The 23,179-nt window shown below is 42.9% G+C and overlaps 1 protein-coding gene across 2 annotated transcripts; it reads left to right on the forward strand.

The window, feature by feature from the left end:
• The first annotated feature begins 793 nt into the window (after positions 1-793).
• On the forward strand, positions 794-14,525 carry LOC133923870 (mediator of RNA polymerase II transcription subunit 15a-like). 2 transcript variants are annotated; one of them, XM_062369149.1, is made up of 11 exons: positions 6,512-6,656; positions 7,446-7,554; positions 7,819-8,725; positions 8,850-8,902; positions 11,487-11,564; positions 11,671-11,969; positions 12,214-13,108; positions 13,199-13,498; positions 13,657-13,827; positions 13,912-14,003; positions 14,107-14,525. In XM_062369149.1, exons 1-11 carry the CDS (start codon positions 6,583-6,585, stop codon positions 14,309-14,311), a joined length of 3,183 nt encoding a protein of 1,060 aa, XP_062225133.1. In that variant the 5' UTR covers positions 6,512-6,582; the 3' UTR covers positions 14,312-14,525. The 2 variants fall into 2 exon arrangements, 1 of the variants encoding a protein (XP_062225133.1); XR_009910674.1 differs by lacking the exons at positions 6,512-6,656; positions 7,446-7,554; positions 7,819-8,725; ... (6 more) ...; positions 13,912-14,003; positions 14,107-14,525 and adding exons at positions 794-901; positions 1,156-1,705; positions 2,287-2,782; ... (2 more) ...; positions 4,640-4,713; positions 4,816-5,660.
• The last annotated feature ends 8,654 nt before the right edge of the window (positions 14,526-23,179 follow it).

Genomic DNA, 23,179 nt, shown 5'->3' on the forward strand with positions numbered 1-23,179 from the left:
CAACAGCTGACCTAAGTCGGAGTATGGGTCGGTTCGCGGTGGAGTCGGTGAGTGGGACCCCTCACCCCGCCCGCGGTGCCGGAATAAATAGCCCAACCGAAACGAACCCGCTCGTCTCCACAAGTCACCACGTCTCCCTTCCGCGGTGAGCCACCGACAAGGTTCCCGCGCTGCGTCCCAACTTTGGCAGCACCGATATCGGCAGGCAACCAACCAATGTCGGACGGCGGCGGGAGCCTGTGGTAGGATGAGGTGGAGCCCGGCCTGCGCCTCCGCGTGCACCAACTCATGTGCATCGTCCATTCTCTCTCTCTCTCTCTTTCTCTCTCTCTCGTCTGTTGCTCTATTTGGTTCGGCGGTTTGGGGTTCAGGGTTTAGCCGCGGGTGCATCTATCCGGCCACACGAACCTGTGTTCTGGTTCTACCATGAAATAAACTCACCGGACTATTTTCCCTCGTGTGAAGATTTCAAATGACCTCACCGGATTGTCCGGTGATGGGAGAAATTTTGCATCGGAGCATTTAACAGAAGAGTCATTTTTTAGAAAAATTTGAAGTTACATGCACCGGATTGTCCGGTGATCTGAAGGACGCATACACCAAACTATTTAACAGAAGGACTGTTTTTTGGAGAAAATCTGAGTTGAACTGACCGTATTGTCCAGTGATTTAAAGGAGTTATTACCAGACTATTTAACAGAAACTTGGTATTTTCGGAAAAATAGATTATAACTGCGCTCAACATGCTGATGTGCCATTTGTCTGAAACTTCTCTTTTCTTTTGTCTTCATAGTGAGGAAATTAACTGAAATATGTATGGTTGATCAGCACAACCGCTTCCGAGCTCCGCGTCCTTGCTGCGAATTTCGAGAAGGGCGTCTTCAGCACGGCCAAAAGCAAGGTGCGTCACTAGCTTGCTCTCTGATTTACCGAACTATTGGTATCATTCGCAGCGGCCACAATATGGTACTGTTTCAGATTTCAGGACAGTTTCCCGTTAGGCATCTGTTTATATCTTTCTGATAATTAACTGGCCAATCAAGAAAGCAATGCTAGGCAGTTGGGACTCTGTACTCTGATTTGATCTTTATTTGGTATGCATTGTATCGACTCGTCCTCACGTGCTCAGGAACTAATTTTATTGTGGCTTTTCAGACAGAATACATGACGAAGATATCTAGCAATATGCGCAATCTGGAGCAAAGCCGACAACGAGTACTGCAGGTTGCTGCAGACCGTCAGCAACAGATGCGGATGGGTGCACCAAACGCAGCTCGCTAACTCGGTTCTAGCTGTGCAGGGAGTCAATTGTTCGGTCACCGTGACTCCTCGGCCAGTGTCGATGATGGCTAGTCCCTTAAGGCCACCTTTTCAGCTGCCAAAACAGCACATGGCTTGTCCTGCGCTAAATATGCAGATCAAGGCCAACCAAGGACCGTATAATGTGATGGCAATGCTCGATCAGACTTTTAACTCGCAGTCTGCCACAGTTGCTCCAGTGGCACTGGGTGTCCAGTGCAATCAGCACATAATGCAATCAGGAGCTATTCAGAGTCAGAACTAATGCCCAACCGTGCAACTGCATCCCACAAACTTTGCAAGATGCTACCCAGCAAGCGTGGCACAGCTGCAAGGACAGCCAGTTGTACGACCAAATGCGCAGCAGAATCACCGCCTCAGACAAAATGCCAGTGGCATCTGTGAGGTATAGTGGGAGGAAATGTTTCAGCTGGTGAAAATCCTCTATTCTACACATCATGCAATGGGCATTTATAATTCTATACCTTTTCATGTGTTAGTTATTCCATTTGCTTGTACAAACCCAATGTGAGAGAATATGCTATTAGCATGGTGGTAAATTACCCAGTAGTTGGTGCTACCAACCAGGGCGAGCCCCCTGATTAAAAAAAAAGACGTCTCATTGTGTGTCGCTTTCAACGTGGTTCTGAGTGACCGTGAAGTCGTTTTCATAGATGTCTCTGGGTGACCAGCTTTCGGTGCCTTTTCTCGACCTTTAAATGCGATGTCATTGTGGGCTGTCTTCCCTTATAGGTCGAGGTTTTTAAACCCAATTTAAAAATTTAATGTTTTTGTTTGATGTTCCTATTGGTTAGATACCAGATCTCTCTATATGTAGTTTGTGTTACTTTCTTGTTCTTGTGTTTCGATGCATAAGCATTACTAGCTGAATCACAGTGATGAGCTGCCCATCAGATTTGGATCGTTACATTAAATTTGAGAATTCTCTATTTATTCGTATTGTGATACTTTTTCACCTAATTTCAGACCAAGTCATTGAAGGATGCTTGTTTTTCGGAGATCATGGAACTCCATCAGACCATTGCTGTTAAAACAATAACAGAGATCTCTGTTCTTTTCTTTTTAGAGTTTTGTTCTTGTTGTAAATCTTCATCCGCTGATATTCCTACACATATCTATCTCTTAGAATCCTTCGTTTTTTTGGAGGTAATCTTACATTGCTTTGTTCCATCACTGTACAGGAACAACTCAAGTCAAGCCGGCTCATACAGCCGCAGATTATCTTTAACAAACGCGACCACTGGTGTACTAAAGTTTTTACAGCTCCAGAAAAGCGAAATGACTGACACCTTGAAGGGGCTGGTCCCAAGTATCAGAATTCCATTCATAGGCTGCTTGGTTTCGACAGGCAAATAAAAGCTCATAATGAAGAGATGAATACGGGACATCAGTCGAAGAGTTGTGCTAGGGAACCTCAAACCATCGATGTGACTGCCGATACCTCACTCACTGGTGGCGAAAGGTTGGTAGAACCTTATAAATCTGTTTCTAGAGTTCACCGGTGATATTTTAAATTAGCAAAGTCACTTAATGATTATGCCGGCTCAAATTCACCATTTTATCTATATTAAAGCTATTGCAAAAGATGGCACAAGAGTGCCAAATCTCCACATTTTAATCATGCCAGCCAATTCAGATTCAGTGAAGAAAAATGCAGACCTAAGTTGAGAAACTCAATAAATAATCTACTGTAAAACTTTCCACTGACTTATGAGGAATATAGGACTAGACAACAACTCCTGTCTCAAACATATAATTACAACAACAGCTTCTTATCTCATATGATTGTCATATGTTTTATTCATGCTCTTGATACTAAAAAGGTTCTCCACGCTAGATTAATAAAGAAATAGAATTTCTGCAGTAACGTGTGGGTTCAATGCTTGTTCAGAAGACAAATGTATGTGTTGTAGAGTAATCAAGACACTAGACAAATGTATGGGTTCAATTGCTCAGTTTCTCATCACTTGCACTATATATGTCTCCAATACATGTAGATGGCCTCTGCTACTCACTGTCTTCATCCTCACAAACATATCAATCTGATCGGGAGAATTAGGATCAAGAGCATTAGTCCACTGAGGTGGTTCAGCAACAGATGAGGAGATTGATTCTGATGAGAAGCATAAATCTACTGAGGTGGATCAGTCAGATGTGGAGAATCCATTGGACAAGAAGGCTCAGTTGATTGACCCAACAACGTCTTGGTGCCGACCTCTGTGTCCAAGGGCAACTACATAGGGGCATAGGGATAAAATGCTTGTCGAGGCCAGGACTTGGATGCCTACAAGCCTGAAGTAGGCCCTTGAAAGATTCCAAAGAGTTTTTGGGCTAATTTCAAAGCAAAGGATCCCCTTGACTTAGCCAACTTTGAGGGATCAAAATAAACAAGCCTTGAAGATTGTCATCTCCTTTGATGGGCGCGAGTTATCAAGCTAAGGGAGATACTAGTTCCAAATTGTTGTAGCCATAGTCCAAAGGTAAGGCCAAGCCCACGACCAAGCCCAAGGAGTTAATAGAAGCTGAAAAATACGTTACAAGAGGAAATGAATGAAGAATGAGAAGTGAATGGACTTTTAATCCAGGGCCTTCATGATTGGTACTTGGCACGATCCAAAGTGAAGTGTTTAACCAATATTAACATTCATACCCAGCACATACATTTTTTTTACTATAGAAACCTACAGGTGGAGGAAACCAACTTGTTCGACCTCTTCACACTTGACACCATCAACATCAACGTGCTTTGAACTATAAATGCATTAATCACGTTCTTCAATAAATACCACTAAAGATCTTAAGAATTTGTGCAATTTGATAGATCCATGGTCCTACCAGCGTGTCAAGGAATCAAATTGTTGCCTTTCTTGAACCTTCAAAGTTCGCTATGGATCAAATCAAAGATGATGTTCCGCCATTGATTACTTAAAATAGCAAGGAGTACTTCATGATACCCTACAACCCAGGTTTCTATTGGGTTTTAATTGTTATTTTATCGAACTGGAACAATTTTTGGTACCTTGATTCTATAAACTCGAAGGACCGTGACTACTCAAAGATACAAATCGTGATCAATAGGTAAAATATTTTCTAGACTACCTTGGGTTGCATTTTCATCTTTTGCTATGCTTTTGATTATCTTATTGCAACTATTTAGGGCGTTCGATGCATACCTTAACCAAATGGGAGAACAAAAACAAGACACTAGAACATGATATTAAATTTGTGGTATCCCCTAGCACACAATTGTTAACTGTTCAACTCTAATTTTCAAATTTCTCAAACAATACAATGCTAACTATGTAACTCTATTTTTTAGTGCCACCGACAAGGAGTTGGTTTCCATTGTGCTTTCAAAGTTTGCTACCACTGCAACATAAAGGTTCACAAGAGGTTTGTCCATCTCTTACATTTAACTCCAAAATATCAAATAATATACGTGTTCATGATTTTTTGACAGTCCATTTCTTCTTCTTCTTTTTTGCGAATGGGAAGGGATTTCATTCGCCAAATTACAAACACAACCAGGCAGCATCACAAAAAAAAAAAAAACAGACAAGGATTCAAGGACCTTTCTACACCTTCTTCCTCTATCTCTCCTTGCGCCGGTACCAGCGTCGATGAGCCAAACTCAACAATGCAAGCCGACAATGAACCTTCCATTCCCTAGACCGAAGTCAGCACCAAGGCCCATACCTTGTTAAGCCACGAGAACCAATGACCAGGAACCTCCATTCGGTCCCATGTGGACCACTGAATGAACATTAGCAGCCATGACGCAGAGCTTCATCGGGAAGAATTTAAATTGGCACCACCAACCACAGGCTTGCCGGAGTTGGAGGCCCAACAGGGATGTCCGGTGCCGCCAGACCAAGAACCAGTGACCCAGAACTGCAGACAAAACAAGGGGAACCGAGAAATCCACTCCAATTGCATCTTCAACAAAGCAACTACAATCACAAACCTCCCAGGGCCACCGCTGGAGAGGTCAACGAAGCCGTCGACCGTGCTAGAGACGGTTTGGAGGACCAAAAGCCGATGGAACACCACCGTAGACACCAACCAAACCCTACAGCTACACCAAACTATCCTAATCTACAACCTAGCAACAAACTAAACTACCCTACTAGATACTCCGGTCCTCAAACCACCTACTCATCTCCAACTCCGAAGTGGCGAGATCGACGCTAAACTTCAACAAAATGCTAGAACCGGAGAAGGAAGCTCCCAAACAGCAAAGAGAGAGAGAGAACCTACTTACTACTTATCAGAAAGGGGACCCTCACCCTAAACCACGCTGCCGACAAGCTAGAGACGAAAGGGGAGGGGCCCGATCTAGCTTGAATCGACGATCGCCAGGAGAACCGCCTCTCCGTGCTGCAGCATGGGGAAAGACAGCTCTACTAGGCGACATGAGTCTTTCCTTGTGTGACAGTCCATTTCTACCTCAATAGACAGACTTTCCTGACATGATCTCAGTGAGCTTCGAGGATATATCTCTCTCTCTTCTTGAAATCCGAATGTATTAATAAAGAAGGAGAGCACCACTGCCTGTTGCCGCACTTCTTTGAAATCTTAAGTTTTTATGTAATGATGATACATGTGATTAATATTTATGGTTATTATTTAATTCTAGAGCGATCTGCGATATATATGTGCTGTTATATATGATTTTCATATAACCAATCTATTAACTAGATTCACACTCTCCTCGCAAAGAAAAAAAAAACACTAGATTTACGGTCAAACTAGCTAACGGCACGAATTGAAGATGTAATATAAAAAATATCTTATAATTAAAGTTCTACTAACAACTTCAAATCATCCATCATTTTAAAAATGATAAATAGTAGAAAATAAAAATTTAATCCCCAATTTTACCCATAATATTCTCTAAAAAGTAGCTAAGTAATTTAGTTTCACGATCTAAAACTATAGTATTTAACACACCATATAAAAAAATAATTTTACAAAAGAGCAAATCAACAATATATATAACATCATCGCTTTTATAATATGATATAAAGTGTTCAATCCTCGAAAATCTATCTGGTCCTCCTGGAAGAAAATTCCAGAGTCAAGCAAGCCGCACGACCCGGGTCGGTCGGACCCCAACGCCGTGGCTGTCTGTATAAATACCCGCGCGTTCGGAGAGCGACCGCGTCCGCTCCGCCGCTCCCCTCCTCTTCCCGCAAGCCTCCTTCCGCTTCGGCTGCTTCGCCTCGACTTGATCCCCGCGCGCGCGTCCGCCACCGGGCCCCCATGCCGGACGGCGGCCCGCGCCCGTGGCAGGAGGACGTGGAGCCGAGGATGCGCTCCCGCGTGCGTGAGAAGATGTACGTGCTCCGCTCCTTCCCCTCCTCGTTACCCATCAGTCCCCATCGATTGCCTCTCCGCGCGCTTGATTTTTTTTTTTTTTTTTGGGTTTGGGTTGGGTTCGCTCGCGGCCTGCTCGCCGCTTAGGAGGCGATGGGGGGTTAGGACTTCGTCCGCCGCCGTCGTGGGGTTTAGAGGGTGCGCGCGCGCGCGCGGGAGTGGTTTGATGATGCGGTTAGTTGCTCCCATCCTCGTGCTTGTGGGGTTTCTACTTGAGATTTCTTGCCTCGATTGGTGGAACGCTCGATTCGCTCTGTTCGTGCGTGCATGCGTGTTGCCCCTATCGATTGCTTTTGTTTGGTCTGTATTGCTGTTTCAGAATTGGTGATTGGTCGATCTGATGCAGTGATTACGCGTCCAGGCTAACTACCTAGATGGGTTTTTGTCAGTATGATTGCTAGGGTTTTGGTTAATTCCTCAAGGCAGGGGAGGATTACTTGCCTGTTAAGTTTTTTCCTTCAGTATGTTGCAGTGATCGATCCCTGCCTTAATTTGGCGCGCGTCAATCCCTCATTTTTCATTCAGATTGTAAACTACCTTATCAGGTGTAGTGATGCAGTGATCAAGCATTTTGGTTATATCTGCAATATTATGAGCGTTTTGGTTATCAGCATGCGTTGTTTCTCTCTCTGAGGATTAACTAATTTGTTGTTCATCAGCAAGATATATAAGTTCGGCATGCCGTTGCAATACTCTGCAGATTTGATATGTCTCACACCCTCTTCGTTTTTCCATCTGTGTTCAATCAGAGTCGGCAATTTGGCCCAAGTATATGAGGGACAGCTTGGCCCTTCCCAGGAGCTCAACAGGCTTGCTGCATCATTTGAGCAGAAGACATTCACTCTGGCCCACAGTAAGGTAATCCGTGCGTTCCCTCCTTCTGCCGATCGATTAGTGTCATTCGCATCGCACAATTCGGTTTCAGATCAGGAGAAGCCTGCAGTTTCTGGTTATGCATTCATTTATGTGTTTCTGCAAATAATTAACTGGTGAGTGCAGGATAGCAATGCTAATGCAACTGAATAAATAAATAAATCTGCACTTGTTTTTCTACTCCGGTTCCCATTCGATCGGTTCTATCTCATGTGCTGGGAGTGTAATGTAGTTGCGGTCTTTTTCCAGGATGACTATATTAGGAGAATATCTCTTAAGTTGGTCGATCTGGAGAGAAAACAGCAACCAGTGCTGCGGGCTGCTTCAGGCCTTCAGAAACAGATACAAATGGGATGCCATGAGCAGCCGGTTAATGCCGTTCAAGCAATCCATGGAGGTAATTCTTCAATTACTGCAATGCCGCAGGTGGCATCAATGATGTCTAGTCCTGGAAGGGGATCTTCTCAGCTTCAAAGCCTGCCTATGACACCTCCAGGTTCAAGTCTGATGCCAAACCAGCACATGGCTTATCCTTTTGCACCAAACGTGCACATCGAAGTTAAGCAAGAACAGCCAGAGGTTATAGCAAAGCAGAACCAGATTCTTAGCTCTCCGCCTACATCAGTCACTCTATTGGCACCATGTGTCCAGCACAGTCAGCGGATGATTCAATCAGTAGCAACTCAGAACCAAAAGCAACTCCCGGCCATGCAAATGCATTCCACAATCTTTTCAGGTTGCAACCCGACCAGCGTTGCACAGCCACAAGGACAGACAGTTGTTCAACCAAATGGGCAATATAATCACCTCCTCAGGCCAAATGACAGAGGAACTGATACCCTGCCGCAGCAGCAGATGATGATGAATCAGCAAGGTTTGTTGGGGGTCAACCAAGACCAGATGGACATGCAAAGGTACCATATGCTGTTAGCACAACAGGCTACTGTCGCCAAGATGATGACTGGTCATCCTAGAGGACATAATGATCAACAGAATGCTGGGCTGACTGTTGCATTACAGTCTCCGTTGAATATGTATAAACAGGAAGCACTCAAAAAACAGATTAAAATGGAACCTCAACATATGGCACTACCACATCAACTGATTACTGTGAGTCAGCAGAGTGGTTCGCCCTGTGCGATCCCTCAAACTTTAGGTCCGTTCTTTTCTGACGGCTGCTTCAAGTACAATGAATTGTTCATGCCATAATCCTGGCTCAGTGCTTTTCTTTTTCTTTGTTTACTCATCATAGATGTTCATATCTTGTCTCTTATTTTCAGCAATGATGGGAAGTGCTAGAGAAGTTGATTGGAGGGAGGAAATGTTCCAGCAGGTGAGAATAATCTTTTTGACATATCATATGTTCAGGCTGAGACAAGGATTTGGTTTGAAGTGTTTATCTTCCTAACCCTTACGATGTGTCAGTCATGCCCATTTATGTCTATTATGATATACTACATAAATAAACTGGATATACTTCTTTGTCACTATGAGTATACTTATATACTCATTCTAAGATACTTCAATGTGAACTATATGAAAAAATAGAAAAAAAGTCCATCAATTTTATTAGATTTTGATAATATCTTTTGTATTTGTACATAAAATGTAATACACTAAAAAAAATATGTGCAAACTATCTAAAAAACTATACATATCACTTGGATGATCTTATATACTCACATGCTCTATGTACATACTATTTATCATATGAGATACTCCATCTATATGGAAGTACATACTCTCGGGAGTACCAAATATGCTTCCCCCCCTCTCTCTCTATATATATGAAGCACACTCAAGCTGTGCATATGTCAGGGCGCATGCACATGCGCTCCTTTTCTACCTCCAACATGCACAAAACAAATGAGCCCGTCAACTAGCTTGTGTCACGTTACATGTTAGCCCACTCACCAGACAAGCTTGTATACAAGGAATCTTTTGTTGATTCTAATTGTTAAAGTGCAATATCTCTAGAACCACATATCCAATTTTTGATCCGTTTGAAGCATATTGTTGGAAAAATATGTTTAATAAAATGAGATCCATGGAGGCTATATTTTGACGAAGTTTTAGGATCGTAACAAAGTTACATCATGTAAGTCATCCAGTTACGCTTTGTGCTATACTACAGTTACAACTTGGGTTGTAGTTGTGATTCAGGAACAACCGAGTTACAATATGTTGAATAATATAGTTACAACATAGTAGGCACTTTAGTTACGACAATGTATTATCGAGTGAGTACTAATTACAACATGGTAAACACTGTAATTACAATATAGTGAATACTCTAGTTACAACATAGTAGACAATCTAGTTACGATATGCATTGTCGAGTATGGACTAGTTACAAAATGGTAAACACTTTAGTTACAACATGCTGAACAATATAGTTACAACATTGCTAATTGCAACATGATCGTAATTAGTTACAATCAGTTAGCCTGGACAGGTAAGTTGCAATCTTGCTATGCCTATAATTGTAACCGCTCTATGACATCACTCTATGCTTATAGTTGTAACCTCTATATGCACGTAGTTACAACTAGTTGCAATCGCTGCTCACGAGGTGTGAACGCACTCAGTGGGGTTGGCGTGCGTGTCAGATCCTGATTGGCTGCTCGGTCGGACACGCACGCGGCCTGTGTGCATTCTGTAGGTACGCTCAGCGAAGTTCACGTCTGCGCACACCCCCAGTTACGATCCTGAAAGTAGTTGAGTTACGATCCGCCAGACAAAGAGTTACGACTAGTCGTAAAACTAAAAAAATTGAGTCGCAGTTGTGTTTTTAGGGGAAACAGTAGGGGAATCCCCTACTAGATTTTATTAATATATAAAAGAGAAAGGCCAAGGAGAAGAAAGAAAAAAACATCCTCTAAACATCACAGCACCGAAGCAGGTTGTGTTATGGATGAACATAACTCTTAATGAATGCCTTGCGACCTTGCCTTATGATTTACAACCTAAGGAGCACGACTATGATCGTAGTACAATCTAAAACATAACTCTGATCCTAATATTAAGTTAGAGATGAAAAAAATATATTAATCGCAACTTTCTACCTTTACGGATCACAATTATTTACCTTTTGGACACGCGATCTAATTGGTCTACCTGTTGGATCACAACTGACTATTTTTTGGATTGTAACTAAGGGTTTGCGCAGAAGTGAATAATTGTGCGTACACACAGTGTGTGTGTGTATATATATGATGAGTCTCAACACTGAACCACGTTGCGCCATCCTCAGTTGCTGCAGCCAACTTCGCATCACCCCAGTTACGACTAAAACACTAGTCAGTTACGACGGCACATATAGGTGAGTTGCGATCACATGATAAAAAAAGTATAATTACGAGAAGCATTGTAGTTTACTGCTGCGCCACCCCTAGTTACGACTAAGAAAATAGTCAGTTACGATAGCAACTATACTGCTTTTTCGATCGTAACTGGGGTCTGCGCAGAGGTGACCCAGATGCGATCACAGTTACGACTAAGAAAATAGTCAGTTACGACAGCACAGATAGTTGAGTTATCATCACATAACAAAAAAGTTAGTTACGATAGTAACTATACTGCTTTTTGGATCGTAACTAGAGGTGTACACAGAGGTGACTCAGTTGCGATCACATGACAAAAAAATGCATAATTACGACTAGATAAAGTACCCAGTTACGACCATATATGTTTGTAGTAACTGACATATCTTGTGAGTCGCAACTATACTGTTTTTTAATCCTAACTGCGGGGTGACGTAATAGTGAACTACAGTGCGCCTAGGCATATAATAGATATGCAGTGTATATATATATAACCATGTCCTTGTCTTTCAAAAGCATAAGCATTACTGTACTTTAAATTGTAAACAATCCCCATATAATCATGTTACTCCAAATTGTTTTCTTGGATTGCAGATCAAGCCACTAAAGGATGCTTACCTCTCGGAGCTTGTAGAACTTGATCGCATGGTTGTTGTTCCAAAAATTACAAAGGTCTTATATCGTTTTCCTATTAAAACTTTGTTTGTTTCTATAAATCTTTATCAAGTGATATTCATGGTGTATCTCAACCTCATTCCTTTATTTTATCACCGTACAGAAACAGTTCGACTCATTATCCAAAGACAAAGCTGAACAATACAGATATAGAGCAAATTTGAAGAAGAAGACTGAAGTTATGCTGAACTTCTTACAGTTTCAGAAAAGCAACATCACCGAGAACTTGACGGGGCAAATCCCAATGTTTGTAAAGACCATACAGGATTTGGTAGGTTTATACAGGAAAAGTAAAAGTCGAAAAGCAGAGGTGGATAGAGGACGTCAGTCTCAGATTTCTCTTGAGCAGCCTCAAATCATCAATCTTACTAGCAATCAAGTCCCATCCAGTGGCGGTACAAGGTTGGTATAAAGTACTAATTGCCTTTTAAGAGCTTAAGCAAACTATGGAGAAATTTTGGATAGCTGAAGGTTTGTGACCATGAGCCTGAATCAACATGAAAAAACTACTAACAATGTGGTGACCTTTTTGCTATAGTATCTTCTCATTTCTGTTTAACATTTGAAAAAACCTTTTAATGGGAAACATTTACATTAGCAATTTCCTTAATGATTTTGTTTCTCATTCCCTATTTTTTCCCTGCAGTAGCCAGCAAAAGCAGCAGCAACCTGTAGATTCACTGTTGAGGCAAAATGTTTTCATTAGAACACCAGCAGCTCCCCAACAAAACCATAGCAACCTCTTGCTAGGAGTAGAAAATTCTTGTTTCCCAGAGAAATCACCCGGATCATTGCAGTCTTTCCCAACCAATAAGCTTCAGGAGTTCTGCACGCCGTCGCCTGTTACCGAGTTAGGTGCTGTAGAAGTTTCTTCACCCTCTGCTTCAGTGAAGTCCATATCCCCATCACCTGTTGCCAAGTTGAGCGCTGTAAAAGTTGCCTCACCCTCTGCTTCAGTGAAGTCCACATCCCCATCACCCGTTGCCAAGTCGAGCACTGTAAAAGTTGCCTCACCCTCTTCTTCGATGAAGTTCACATCCCCGTCACCCATTGCCAAGCAAGGGGCAGTAAAAGTTGCCTCACCCTCTACTTCGGTGAAGTCCACATTGCCATCGCCCGTTGCCAAGCCAGGTGTTTTAAAAGTTGCTTCATCCTCTGCTTCGGTGAAATCCACATTCCCATCACCCTTTGCCAATTCTGATGTTACACAAGCTGCTTCACCACATGCTTCCGTGAAGTCAACGTTGCCATCACCCTTTACCAATTCAGGGGTTGTTCCAGTTGCTTCACCCTGTACTTCGGTGAAGTCCACATCATCAGAGAGCGTTGAAAGCATTTCTTCCTTGGTACAAAACAATGTAGCAGCAGCAGCAGCAGAAACAACAGCAAGAAATGTTTCTAAACAGGTCATTCCCACTAAACCGATCATGCTAGCCTCACTACTTCAGTCAGAGACAGCAGATTGCCAAGGAGAGGATCAGGAGCATGGCGGAGATGAAACACCGGTGGCCAAGAAGCCCATCGATCGCCTAGTTGATGCAGTAAGCATTTAAGATTGCTCATCTTAGTAGCAATTCATGCTGTATTTCAAAAGTTCGTACTAAACTGTTCGTTCTTTTACTTATCTTCAGGTGCGGTCTTCATCATTGGCAGTGCTTTGCAGCTCAGCTAATTCTATTTGCTTGGTCCTCAGCATAAACGATCGGGTACCACATAAGGAAATTGGTGCATTTCATGATTGGGCATTCTTGGGACAGCAGGGTGGATCTAGCCCTGTGAACAAAATGAAGCGCATTTTCGAAAGTACATCAACGTGTCCTGAATCACCACCACTGGGCAGCATGGATGGAAGCTGCGTGACATTATTTGATTGCAATGCCTCGGAGGTTGAATCCAATACGGAACGCGGTGCTAAGAGGCAGAAAACACAGGTAGCATGAGCGATCATTATTTATCTTTTTTTTTTGAAACAAAATACAATTATCTTCTGAAGTTATTATTCCGGTGCTATCTGTTCTCTTGTCGATTGGAACATACATCTTTATCAAACACATTAGCAGTCTCACTTTCTTTGGACTTTTCATTGCAGAATGCTAAAGATGCTCTGATAGATGAGATAAACTCTGCCAACAGCATGCTGATCGATACTGCTATCAGCATTACAGATGACAACAGAACTGGAGGGACACTGATCAAGCTCTCCTACACTGCCACGTCAGTCGCGCCAGAACTGAAATCACTCTTTGCAGTACCCGGAATGGTATTCATACTTTCAGAAACCTACTGCATATTATGACACATTGCGTAAGTTCCGTGGTAGTAACGGACTCCCTGAACAATGCAGTCTATTGTCATGCCCGTGAAGCTATTGGTCCCCACGGATTACCCTAGGAGCTCTCCTGTGCTTGTCGATGACCAGGGGGATGAGCAACTAAGGTGAGTTCAGTTCACGCTCGCTAACCAGTAACTTATACTGTTCATCGTAGGCATGGCTTCGGCCTGTTGCTGCATTTATGAGCTGTGGCTCGACCGCCTGCAGGAAGAGGTTCAGTGACATTTCAAGCGAGGCTGACGTGGCGTTCCGGCACACCCTCCGCACGCTCCTGGAGCCCAGGTCGATCGGGGAGATGGCAAGAGCGTGGGACGCCTGCGTGCGGAGGGCCGTCATAGAGTTTGCGCGACAGCGCGGCGGAGGGACGTTCAGCTCGAGGTACGGCCGGTGGGAGAGGTGCAGCGGCGCCTGAGAAATGGAGACAGCGTGTGTTTGTGCCGCTTGTTCGTCGTCTTACAGAAAGCATAGCGTAGCATGTTGGTGAATGGAAAATGTGAATACAGGAACTAGTGTAGGAGAAGCATGCCTGAATGCTCTGGTGAATCCATACTCATATACAGGAACTAGCCGGGGAGAAGCAGAACTACCGGCCCCTTTAAATGGAACCAAAAATAGGACTCTACATACCTTAGAACCAAATTTTTTTCCTTTTCTTCTCTTTCTAGTAAAATGTATTGGATGAAATTGATCTTAAAAAATTGCTCAAAGATTATCACTGATTGATTTGCGAATGAAATTGTGGTGTCGAACGGTCTCCATCGAGTGGCGAATGATGCTGACTTGATGACTCTGTTGGCCCTCCATGGTGGCACAGCCGTACATGATGTGTGCGCGCATTCGCTCTTCGTAAGAGCTCAAATGCTCAATGCTTTCTCTCCCATGACGATCGTGATTAGGGCATCGATTATCTCCGCATAAAAGTTCCACTCGTTCTCTCTTACTATACTTTTTTTAAAAGTAAAATGCACTAACGAAGTTTCTTAAACTTGTCATGAGGTGTCATATAGGTATATGAACTTTGAAAATGCATATTGGGATTCTTCAACTTGCTAATGTGTCATTTAGGTTCAAAATACTCCTCCGGTTGCCGATGTGGCTCGCCAGCATGAAGACCATAGTTATCATGGTGTCGATATCTTGTCCGGCGTGTATGGCGTCCGTCATAACGCTTGGGACAACCCATTACGCTGGTTTGGCGTCGTGTGGCGCTATTTTGTGTTGTTGTGGGTGCAATAGAGGGTGAGAGTCTGAGAGATACTGTATAATCGATCGACTCCTGACTGGAACTCACAAGGAACCCTAGCCTAAGTTGCTGCCACCAGGACGGTTACACTCCACCCACCTCTGCCTAAATCTCTGTCCGCCTCAGACTCTCGTCTTGATCTCTGTCCGTCTCAACCTCTCTTGCCTGGATCTCCACGGCCTCAAGGTCGTCGTCTCCTCAAGCTGACAGCCCCCGCATTCCGTCGGCCTCGCCCTTGCCGTTTCCCAAGCGGGCTGCCCCGCTCTCCGTTCTGACTGTAGGTAGCACTAGCGCACGCACACTAGCACATAGCAGTAGCACTATTCTGGTCACACGCCCGCACCCTGTTCTATCTCACACATAGCAGTACCACCAGCAGTCTAGCACACATAGCACAGAGCTCAAGCACACATAGCAATAGTGCACTTATCACAGAGCTCAAGCACTACTGCACTAGGCACACATAGTAGTAGGCAGTAGCCATGCTCTGCTCATAGAGTAGCACACTTAGCACACATAGCAGTAGCTCAAGCACATTAGCACACAATGACACAACAGTACAACACACCAGCAACTCAAACATAGAAGCAGTAGTGCAGTACTCTGAGTTGTAGCTGTATTTTTTTAGAACATAACTACTCAAGGAATTGGAAGTGCGGAGGTCTCAGACACCGTATCAAAGTATGATCTAAAGACTCATCCAAAGCGGAAGCTGGCAAGGTCAACTGATCCAGGGTGAAAAATATGCATTTTGACCGACCATTGGCGATAGATATCTCTTGCAGTGTTGCTTGTGTGATAGATATATAACTGGAGGAATTACAAGGCTCAAGGAGCATCTTGTGGGTGGTTATAGAGATGTTCTAAAGTGTGACAAAAACACATTAGCTATCGCTCGGGAGATGCAAGATGCTATGAAGAACAAAAAGAGACCATTTCCACTTGTCCTTGATGATGAAAGAGGTCATTTAGGAGAAGATTATGATGTGATTGTTGTAACAGAGGAGTCCCAAGATGTTACTAGAAGCATTATGCATCCTAGTTCAAGCACAACCGCCTAAAGGAAACAATCTACCTTGAAGTTAATTGCTCCAAAAGCGCCCAACACAAAATCAGTTAGTTCAATATTTAGGAAAACTCCAACAAAGGTAAAAGATATTTAAATGGTCCTTCTCAAATCAGTATCCAAGCTAGCATGATGACAAAGGAAGAAAGAGATACTATCAACTTGGAGTGGGCCATGCTCTTTTATGAGTGTGGCCTACCATTCAATGCTGCAAATTATAGTCTGTTTGAGATTGTTATAGAGGCCACTGGATAGTATGGTTCTTGGTACAAGCCTCGTACATACCATGAGGTTGGGAGGGGGCATTTCTTGAGAAGGTTGTTAAGGAGGCAAATGATTTGAAGAAGAATCATGAGGATGCATGGAAACAATATGGCTTCACATTGATGTTAGATGGATAGACGGATAGGAGGGGGCACCATTTGATCAATTTCCTAGTCAATAATCCAAAGGGGACTTTCTTCTTGGAGTCAGTTAACGCAACAAGTAAAGTTCATAATCAAGTGATGCTAGCTGATTTATTAATTAGAGAGGAGAATCATGGACATTGTAGTAGATAAAGTTGCGCAAGTTGTCACTGACAATAGAGCTAACAATAAGGCAACGAGAAAGTTTCTAATGGAGGGGTTTCTATGCTTTATTGGACACATTGTATTGCACATTATTTAGATCTTATGTTGGAAGATGTAGGAAAGTTGAAGGAATTCAAGAAGTCTATCTCACTTGTCTGGTATGTCACTACTTTTATCTATAGGCATGGAAAACTTCATAGTTCAATGAGAGAGAAAACAAGTGGTAGGGATCTTATGAGACCAGCATCAACTCTGTTTGTTACCACATTTCTCACTTGCAGAGTTTGCACAAGCATAGAAATGCACTGAGATATCTGTTTACTACTAATGATTGTACTAGTTGCAAACTAACAAAGGTAGAGGCTGGAAAAAAAAATGATATTGTGCTTTCTAGAAAGTTCTGGAACTCTGTTGAGGATTGCCTTATAGATTCTCTACCACTTATCATTGTTTTGAGGGTGGTTGATGGCGATGAGAGGCATGCTATGCTAGATGTCACTTCTCTCATGAATTATGTAAAAGAGAGGATAAATGATGTCTTCTGTACTGAAAACAAGAGGAGCTTGCTTAACAAGATCATACAAATTATTGAGAGCTGTTGGGACAGGAAAACAGGCACCTCACTCTATAGCGCTGCCCTCTTTTATAACCTAGAAAAATTCTATGACATCCAAAAGGAGAATGATGAATATGTTAAGTACATAAGGGGTTATTTCAATGATGTGCTTGCACGAATGGTGGAAGATGAGACCCTTCGAAACAAAATTGTTGAACAATCCATGCTCTACAAAGATTAACATGGAGACATTTTCAAGATTTACATGGCCTTCCAAACTATGAAGTCAAGGAACCATCCTAAGTGATTTAAAATTTTAAATGTAGCATGTTCTTTACATCTTCACTAGTAATATATGCATGCTTATTGTTAATTTAGTTGATTGGTGGTGTGCGTATGGTGGCTGATACATTGACTTACAGAGATTTGGAAAGTGTATTGTTAGTCTTTATGCTTCATCATCCGCTTGTGAGCGTAATTGGAGCACTTTTGAATTTGTAAGTGAAGTACTCAAGTTCCACATTTTAATTAGCAGAATTAATCATATATTTTATTAAGTTTGCTTGCTTTTATGGTTGATTGTAGATTTATACTAAGAAGAGAAACTGGCTAGAGTATAAAAGATTGAATGATTTGGTTTATATCGCATATAATCAGAAAATAACTACTAGGTTCCAAAAGCTCCATGAGGAAGTGGGTAAAAGCTATGACCCTTGGATATGGAAGAATTTGATTGGGAAAATGAATGGGTTAACCCAACGGCCCAACCTCAAGATTCTAGTGGTTTGTACCTCACATGGGACCAAGTTGATGGAGCAATTGGTGTATCACGTGAGCTTCGAGGTCCTAACATTCCTACGACCTACGCTCGTCGTACAAGACATACATTAAGAGTGGTTGAAGAAGCAAGAGTGGTTGAATAAAATGAGGAAGAGGAAGAAGACATCATTTGTGGATGATGTTGATGTTGATGAGTTTGGTGACCAACCATTGGTTGCTGTTGAAGATGCTGCGGAGAACATGAATGCTTTTAACAATCTCGATGAGTTTGCATTTGTGACATTCGAGAGATGAGAGAGTTCTGTCTTTTGTGCTACATTTGCACTGCTATTTTGATTCCCTAATATCTCTAGACTATAACTTTTAAGCCACATTTATATTACCATTTTCTAATATAATTTTCTAATACCCTAGACTATAATTTATGTATTCACCACATTGGTGTGTTTATAGCATCGCCACATCACGTGCCATAGGCGCTATAAAGTTGTGAAGGTGGAGGGTCGCCATGTCTCACCACGCTGCCATAACAACTATGATGACAAGTCAAATAAAAGAAGACAAAAAAATCACTTCCGATTGGGGTTTTATTTCTTCTATTCTTCAATTTTGACTTCTCAATAAGAAATCTCCATGCTGGCACACCACATTAGCAACAAGAGGAGTATTTAAGACATTTTGGACCTGGATGACATGTTTATCAAGTTTAAAAATCTAAATCTACAATTTCAAAGTTAATAGACCTAAATGACACTCTATGATAAGTTTAAAGACAACCAATATATTTTACTTTTTTTATTATGTAGGATCAAGATTGATGACTAGGGGGTGAATAGGTGCCTCAACAAATTTTTTCGAAACTAATGGCCTTCTGCTATTTGATCACCCAACACACCTCAAAACCTCAGCAGAAGCAAAAACACTAGAGGGACTATTTATGAAGGGAAGTTCAAAGGCAACATGACTTCACGATGATATATGACTCATAGGTTCCATTCAATAACATTGCATGTGTCTTTGTGCATAAAAGTTTGCAACTTTGAAGCAATACAAGCTGCATAAAGAAGAAAAGCCCCCAAGTTGATTGAATAGAGGCAAGAGAATTCAATACTCATTTGTACACATAGGTGTGCGAATATTATGCCTCTAAGAGTAAGGAGAATGACTTCACAAGGAGCAGAAATTACAACCCAAAAATCAAAACGAAAATCGCATCCAAAAGGAAAAACTTGTAACAAAATACAGAGCAAATAGAAGGAAATTGTAAGGAGATGAACTCAAACACGGGAAGAAACTCGCACTTGATTTCAACAAGAGGTTAGCCCTATTTTAGGCAGATTAAAAAGTATTTTCTTCTCACAAAAACTCTAACATATTATAAAGGCTAAGCATATCCTTTCCTCTCCTCTAAACCCTATCTCTCAAGCATATGTAGCTGGCTCCTCTAATCCCTACAACCCTACCTCTCTATTTATAAGCCTAGGGAGGTATTAGCCCTTAAGCTTCTTTGTTCCAAAAATACCCATCATTTACAATGACCTTCTACCTACCATAGGGGTATTTTGGTCCATATTTTACTCCGTTCATCGAACGGTCATGACACCTTCATGACTTAGCTTTGCCTTGATGCTAGCTTCGCAGCGATGCCATGTGCACTCCATCGTTCTATGGTTTTGAGATCAAACTGTGAAACTGTCTCGTACGCTTCTTAAAGCATGACTCATAGCCACTTGCTTTGACCTCAAGCAAGTATTCCGATGTCGACACATGTACTCCGTCTTGCGATCTTGATTGTTGATAAGTATCTCTCGCTCCCGATCGCTCGAGCTGCCTTGTCACTTGCACCGGCATCCCCTTCGCTTGATTTTGTCAACACACCATCTTCATCATTCCATCCATGCTTTGCTTGATCTCCATATGCACAACTAGGATCACCTTTGACTCCACCTGACCTCCTCAATCGTCTGACACCAAGCACCCCGTTTGGCCTCGATCTTCCCGCCGTCAACTGCCAAGTCGTATCCATTACCTACACATCATGAGGCAAGTAAACATGTATCTCCAACAACATAAACACCACCTGCAGTTAGCCCACATTGAAATCGCTGCAGAAATAACAAGTTGCAACAAAAATGTGAACACCGGATGGTCTAACACTCACATCAGTACAAACACCGAACCATTTGGTGTATACCCTCCTTCTCACTCTGGAGCCCCTCTGAAAAATACTCCAGTAATGCTCTGGTGTTCAGTTATGCTCATCACCGAACTGCCAGTGTGTATTGGACTTGGTTGTGTGCTTATGCAGGATGGCAAGGTAATCGCTTATGCCTCCAGGTAGTTGAAGAAACATGAACGGAATTATCCCACACATGACCTAGAGTTGATTGTGGTGGTTTTTGCATTGAAGATATGGAGACATTATCTCTATGGTGAGTCATGTGATATCTTTACTGATCATAAGAGTATTAAGTACATCTTTACTCAGAAGGAGCTAAATTTGAGGCAGCGGAGATGGCTAGAGTTGATTAAGGACTATGATCTGACGATTCATTATCATCCGGGAAAAGCAAATGTGGTGGTTGATGCTCTTAGCAGGACAGGCGTTCCTAAGGCCGCTATGCCTTTGGTTGCAGACTTGGATCGTATGGGCGTATCCTTTTGTTTGATAGGGACTGCTCGTGAGGAGACTCAGATGCTCATTCAATCCTCTATTCTTGACCGTGTGCAGGAGGCTCAACAGCATGATTGTTTGCTACAGGAGGTTCGTAAGAGGATTGTAGAGGGCAGGCCTAGAGAGTTCAGTATTGATGAGTAGGGTGTTGTCCGTTTCAGGGGATGTCTCTGTGTGCCCCAGAAGTCAAAGGTGAAGACAGATATCTTGAGAGAGGCTCATCGGACTCCATATACAGTTCATCCTGGTGAGACTAAAATGTATAGAGATCTTAAGCAAAGTTTTTGGTGGAAGAGGATGAGAGTGGATATTGTCAAGTATGTGGCAGCTTGTGGTGTATGTCAACAAGTAAAGGCCGAGCATAAGAGGCCTGCGGGGTTGCTTCAGTCTCTGGAGGTTCCTGAGTGAAAATGGGAGCATATCACTATGGACTTTGTGGTTGGTTTACCTCGATCGCCTCGTGGGCGGGATGCCATATGGGTTGCAGTGGACAGGCTCACTAAGTCTGCGCATTTCATTCCTCTGAAGACGACGAGTTCAGCTCAGGATTTGGTTCCCTTATATATCAAGGAAGTGGTGAGATTGCATAGTGTGCCTAAGTCGATTGTGTCAGATCGAGACGCCAAGTTTGTGTCGAAGTTTTGGCAAAGTCTTCAGAGTGCTATGGGCACTAAGCTTTCTTTGAGTACCGCTTTCCATCCTCAGACAGATGAGCAGTCGAAGCGGACTATTCAGACTTTGGAGGATATGCTGCGCGCTTGTGTCCTTTCTTGGAAGGGCAGTTGGGAGGATCACCTTACCTTAGTGGAGTTTGCCTATAATAACAGTTATCATGCTAGCATTGAGATGGCTCCATATGAGGCTTTGTATGGTAGGAAGTGTGTTTCTCCCCTATGTTGGGATTCATCTGGTGAGAGGGCTTTGCTTGGTCCCGAGGTTGTTCAGCAAACCGCCGAGAAAGTACGGGAGATATGGCAGAACATGTTGGCCGCTCATAGCCGACAGAAGAGTTATGCAGATGTGAGGAGACGTGAGCTGGAGTTTGCAGTGGGTGACCAGGTTCTCCTCAAAGTATCACCCACAAAGGGTGTTGTTCGGTTTGGCACTACATGGAAGCTTAGCCCGAGGTACATTGGGCCTTTTGCTATCACAGCTCGAGTTTTCAGTTTGGCTTATCGCCTACAGTTACCGGATTCTATGAGTGGTGTGCATAATGTCTTCCATGTATCCATGTTGAGGAAGTATCTGCGGGATCCAGAGCATAAGATTGATCTCGAGCCTATAACAGTGGAGCAGGATCTGGCTGTGGAGTGTCGCCCAATGCGTATTTTGGACTCATCGGAACGAGTCATGAGGAGGAGGATGATCAAATATATGAAGGTCCTATGGACTAATCAGTCGGAACGCGAAGCGACTTGGGAACTTGAGGAACAAATGCGCAAGAAGTACCCAGAGCTCTTCGAAGCTGGTGAGTTCTACTTTATGGTCTAAGTTTTGTTGTTATGGAATGGTAGAATTCGGGGTCGAATTCTTTTGAAGGAGGGGAGAATGTAATGCCCCAAAAATCATATAAATAAGTGTTGATCGAACATTTTAAAGAAGATGCAAAACGTTGACCTTTTGACCCGTCACTCGGATGGACGATCGGAGACCACGGATGCATAGGGCTCGTCGAAATGATTCCGTTTGACTACTCACATGTTATCTTCGGACTTCGGAATATGAAGCTGCGAATTGGACGCTTGAGATTCAAAGAGAAAAAAAAAACAGAGACCATCCTTTTCTTCTTAACCCTAGAGTCCTGCTCTCTCCCTCCCCACAGCAGCAGCCACCCTACCTTTTTCTATACTGCACGTAGAAGGAAGAAAGAGAGGGGAAAAGAAGAAAGAAGGGGGAGGAGATCAGGAGGAGGAAGAAGGGGGCCGGTGCCCCTCTCACCTAGGTAGGAATTCCTCTCCTATTTTCCTTGTGCTGAGCTCCTCCCCATCCCCTCTCATCTGCATCTTGTGGATTGTGGAGCTGCTGGTCTGTGCAGCAGCAAGGGAGGAGGAGAAAGGGAGAAGGGAAGAAGGGAAGGAGAAGGAGGAGAAGAAAGAGGAAAATCCTGAGCTCTTGTCAAGTTGCTCGTGGTTGCCCTAGGTGAGGATTCTCCACCATAATCCCCTCCTTTTGGGTTGATTTTTGTGGTTTAGATCTCGAGTTTAGAGGGGGCTTAGGTTGAGGTTTGGTCGAAATCTGTTTCCTCCTCGTTCTGAAAACCGTCAGTTTTGTGCAGTCCCTGTTCAACATCATTTTTGGGCATGTTAGCTTCTGAAATAAATTTTGCCACCATGGAAAAAGTTGTAGGAGACTTCAATAGCTTTCTTTTGGCACCAAGATTACCCTCATA

This window comes from Phragmites australis, chromosome 7 (genome assembly GCF_958298935.1).
Source record: "Phragmites australis chromosome 7, lpPhrAust1.1, whole genome shotgun sequence".
In the NCBI taxonomy this organism is placed as follows: Eukaryota; Viridiplantae; Streptophyta; class Magnoliopsida; order Poales; family Poaceae; genus Phragmites; species Phragmites australis.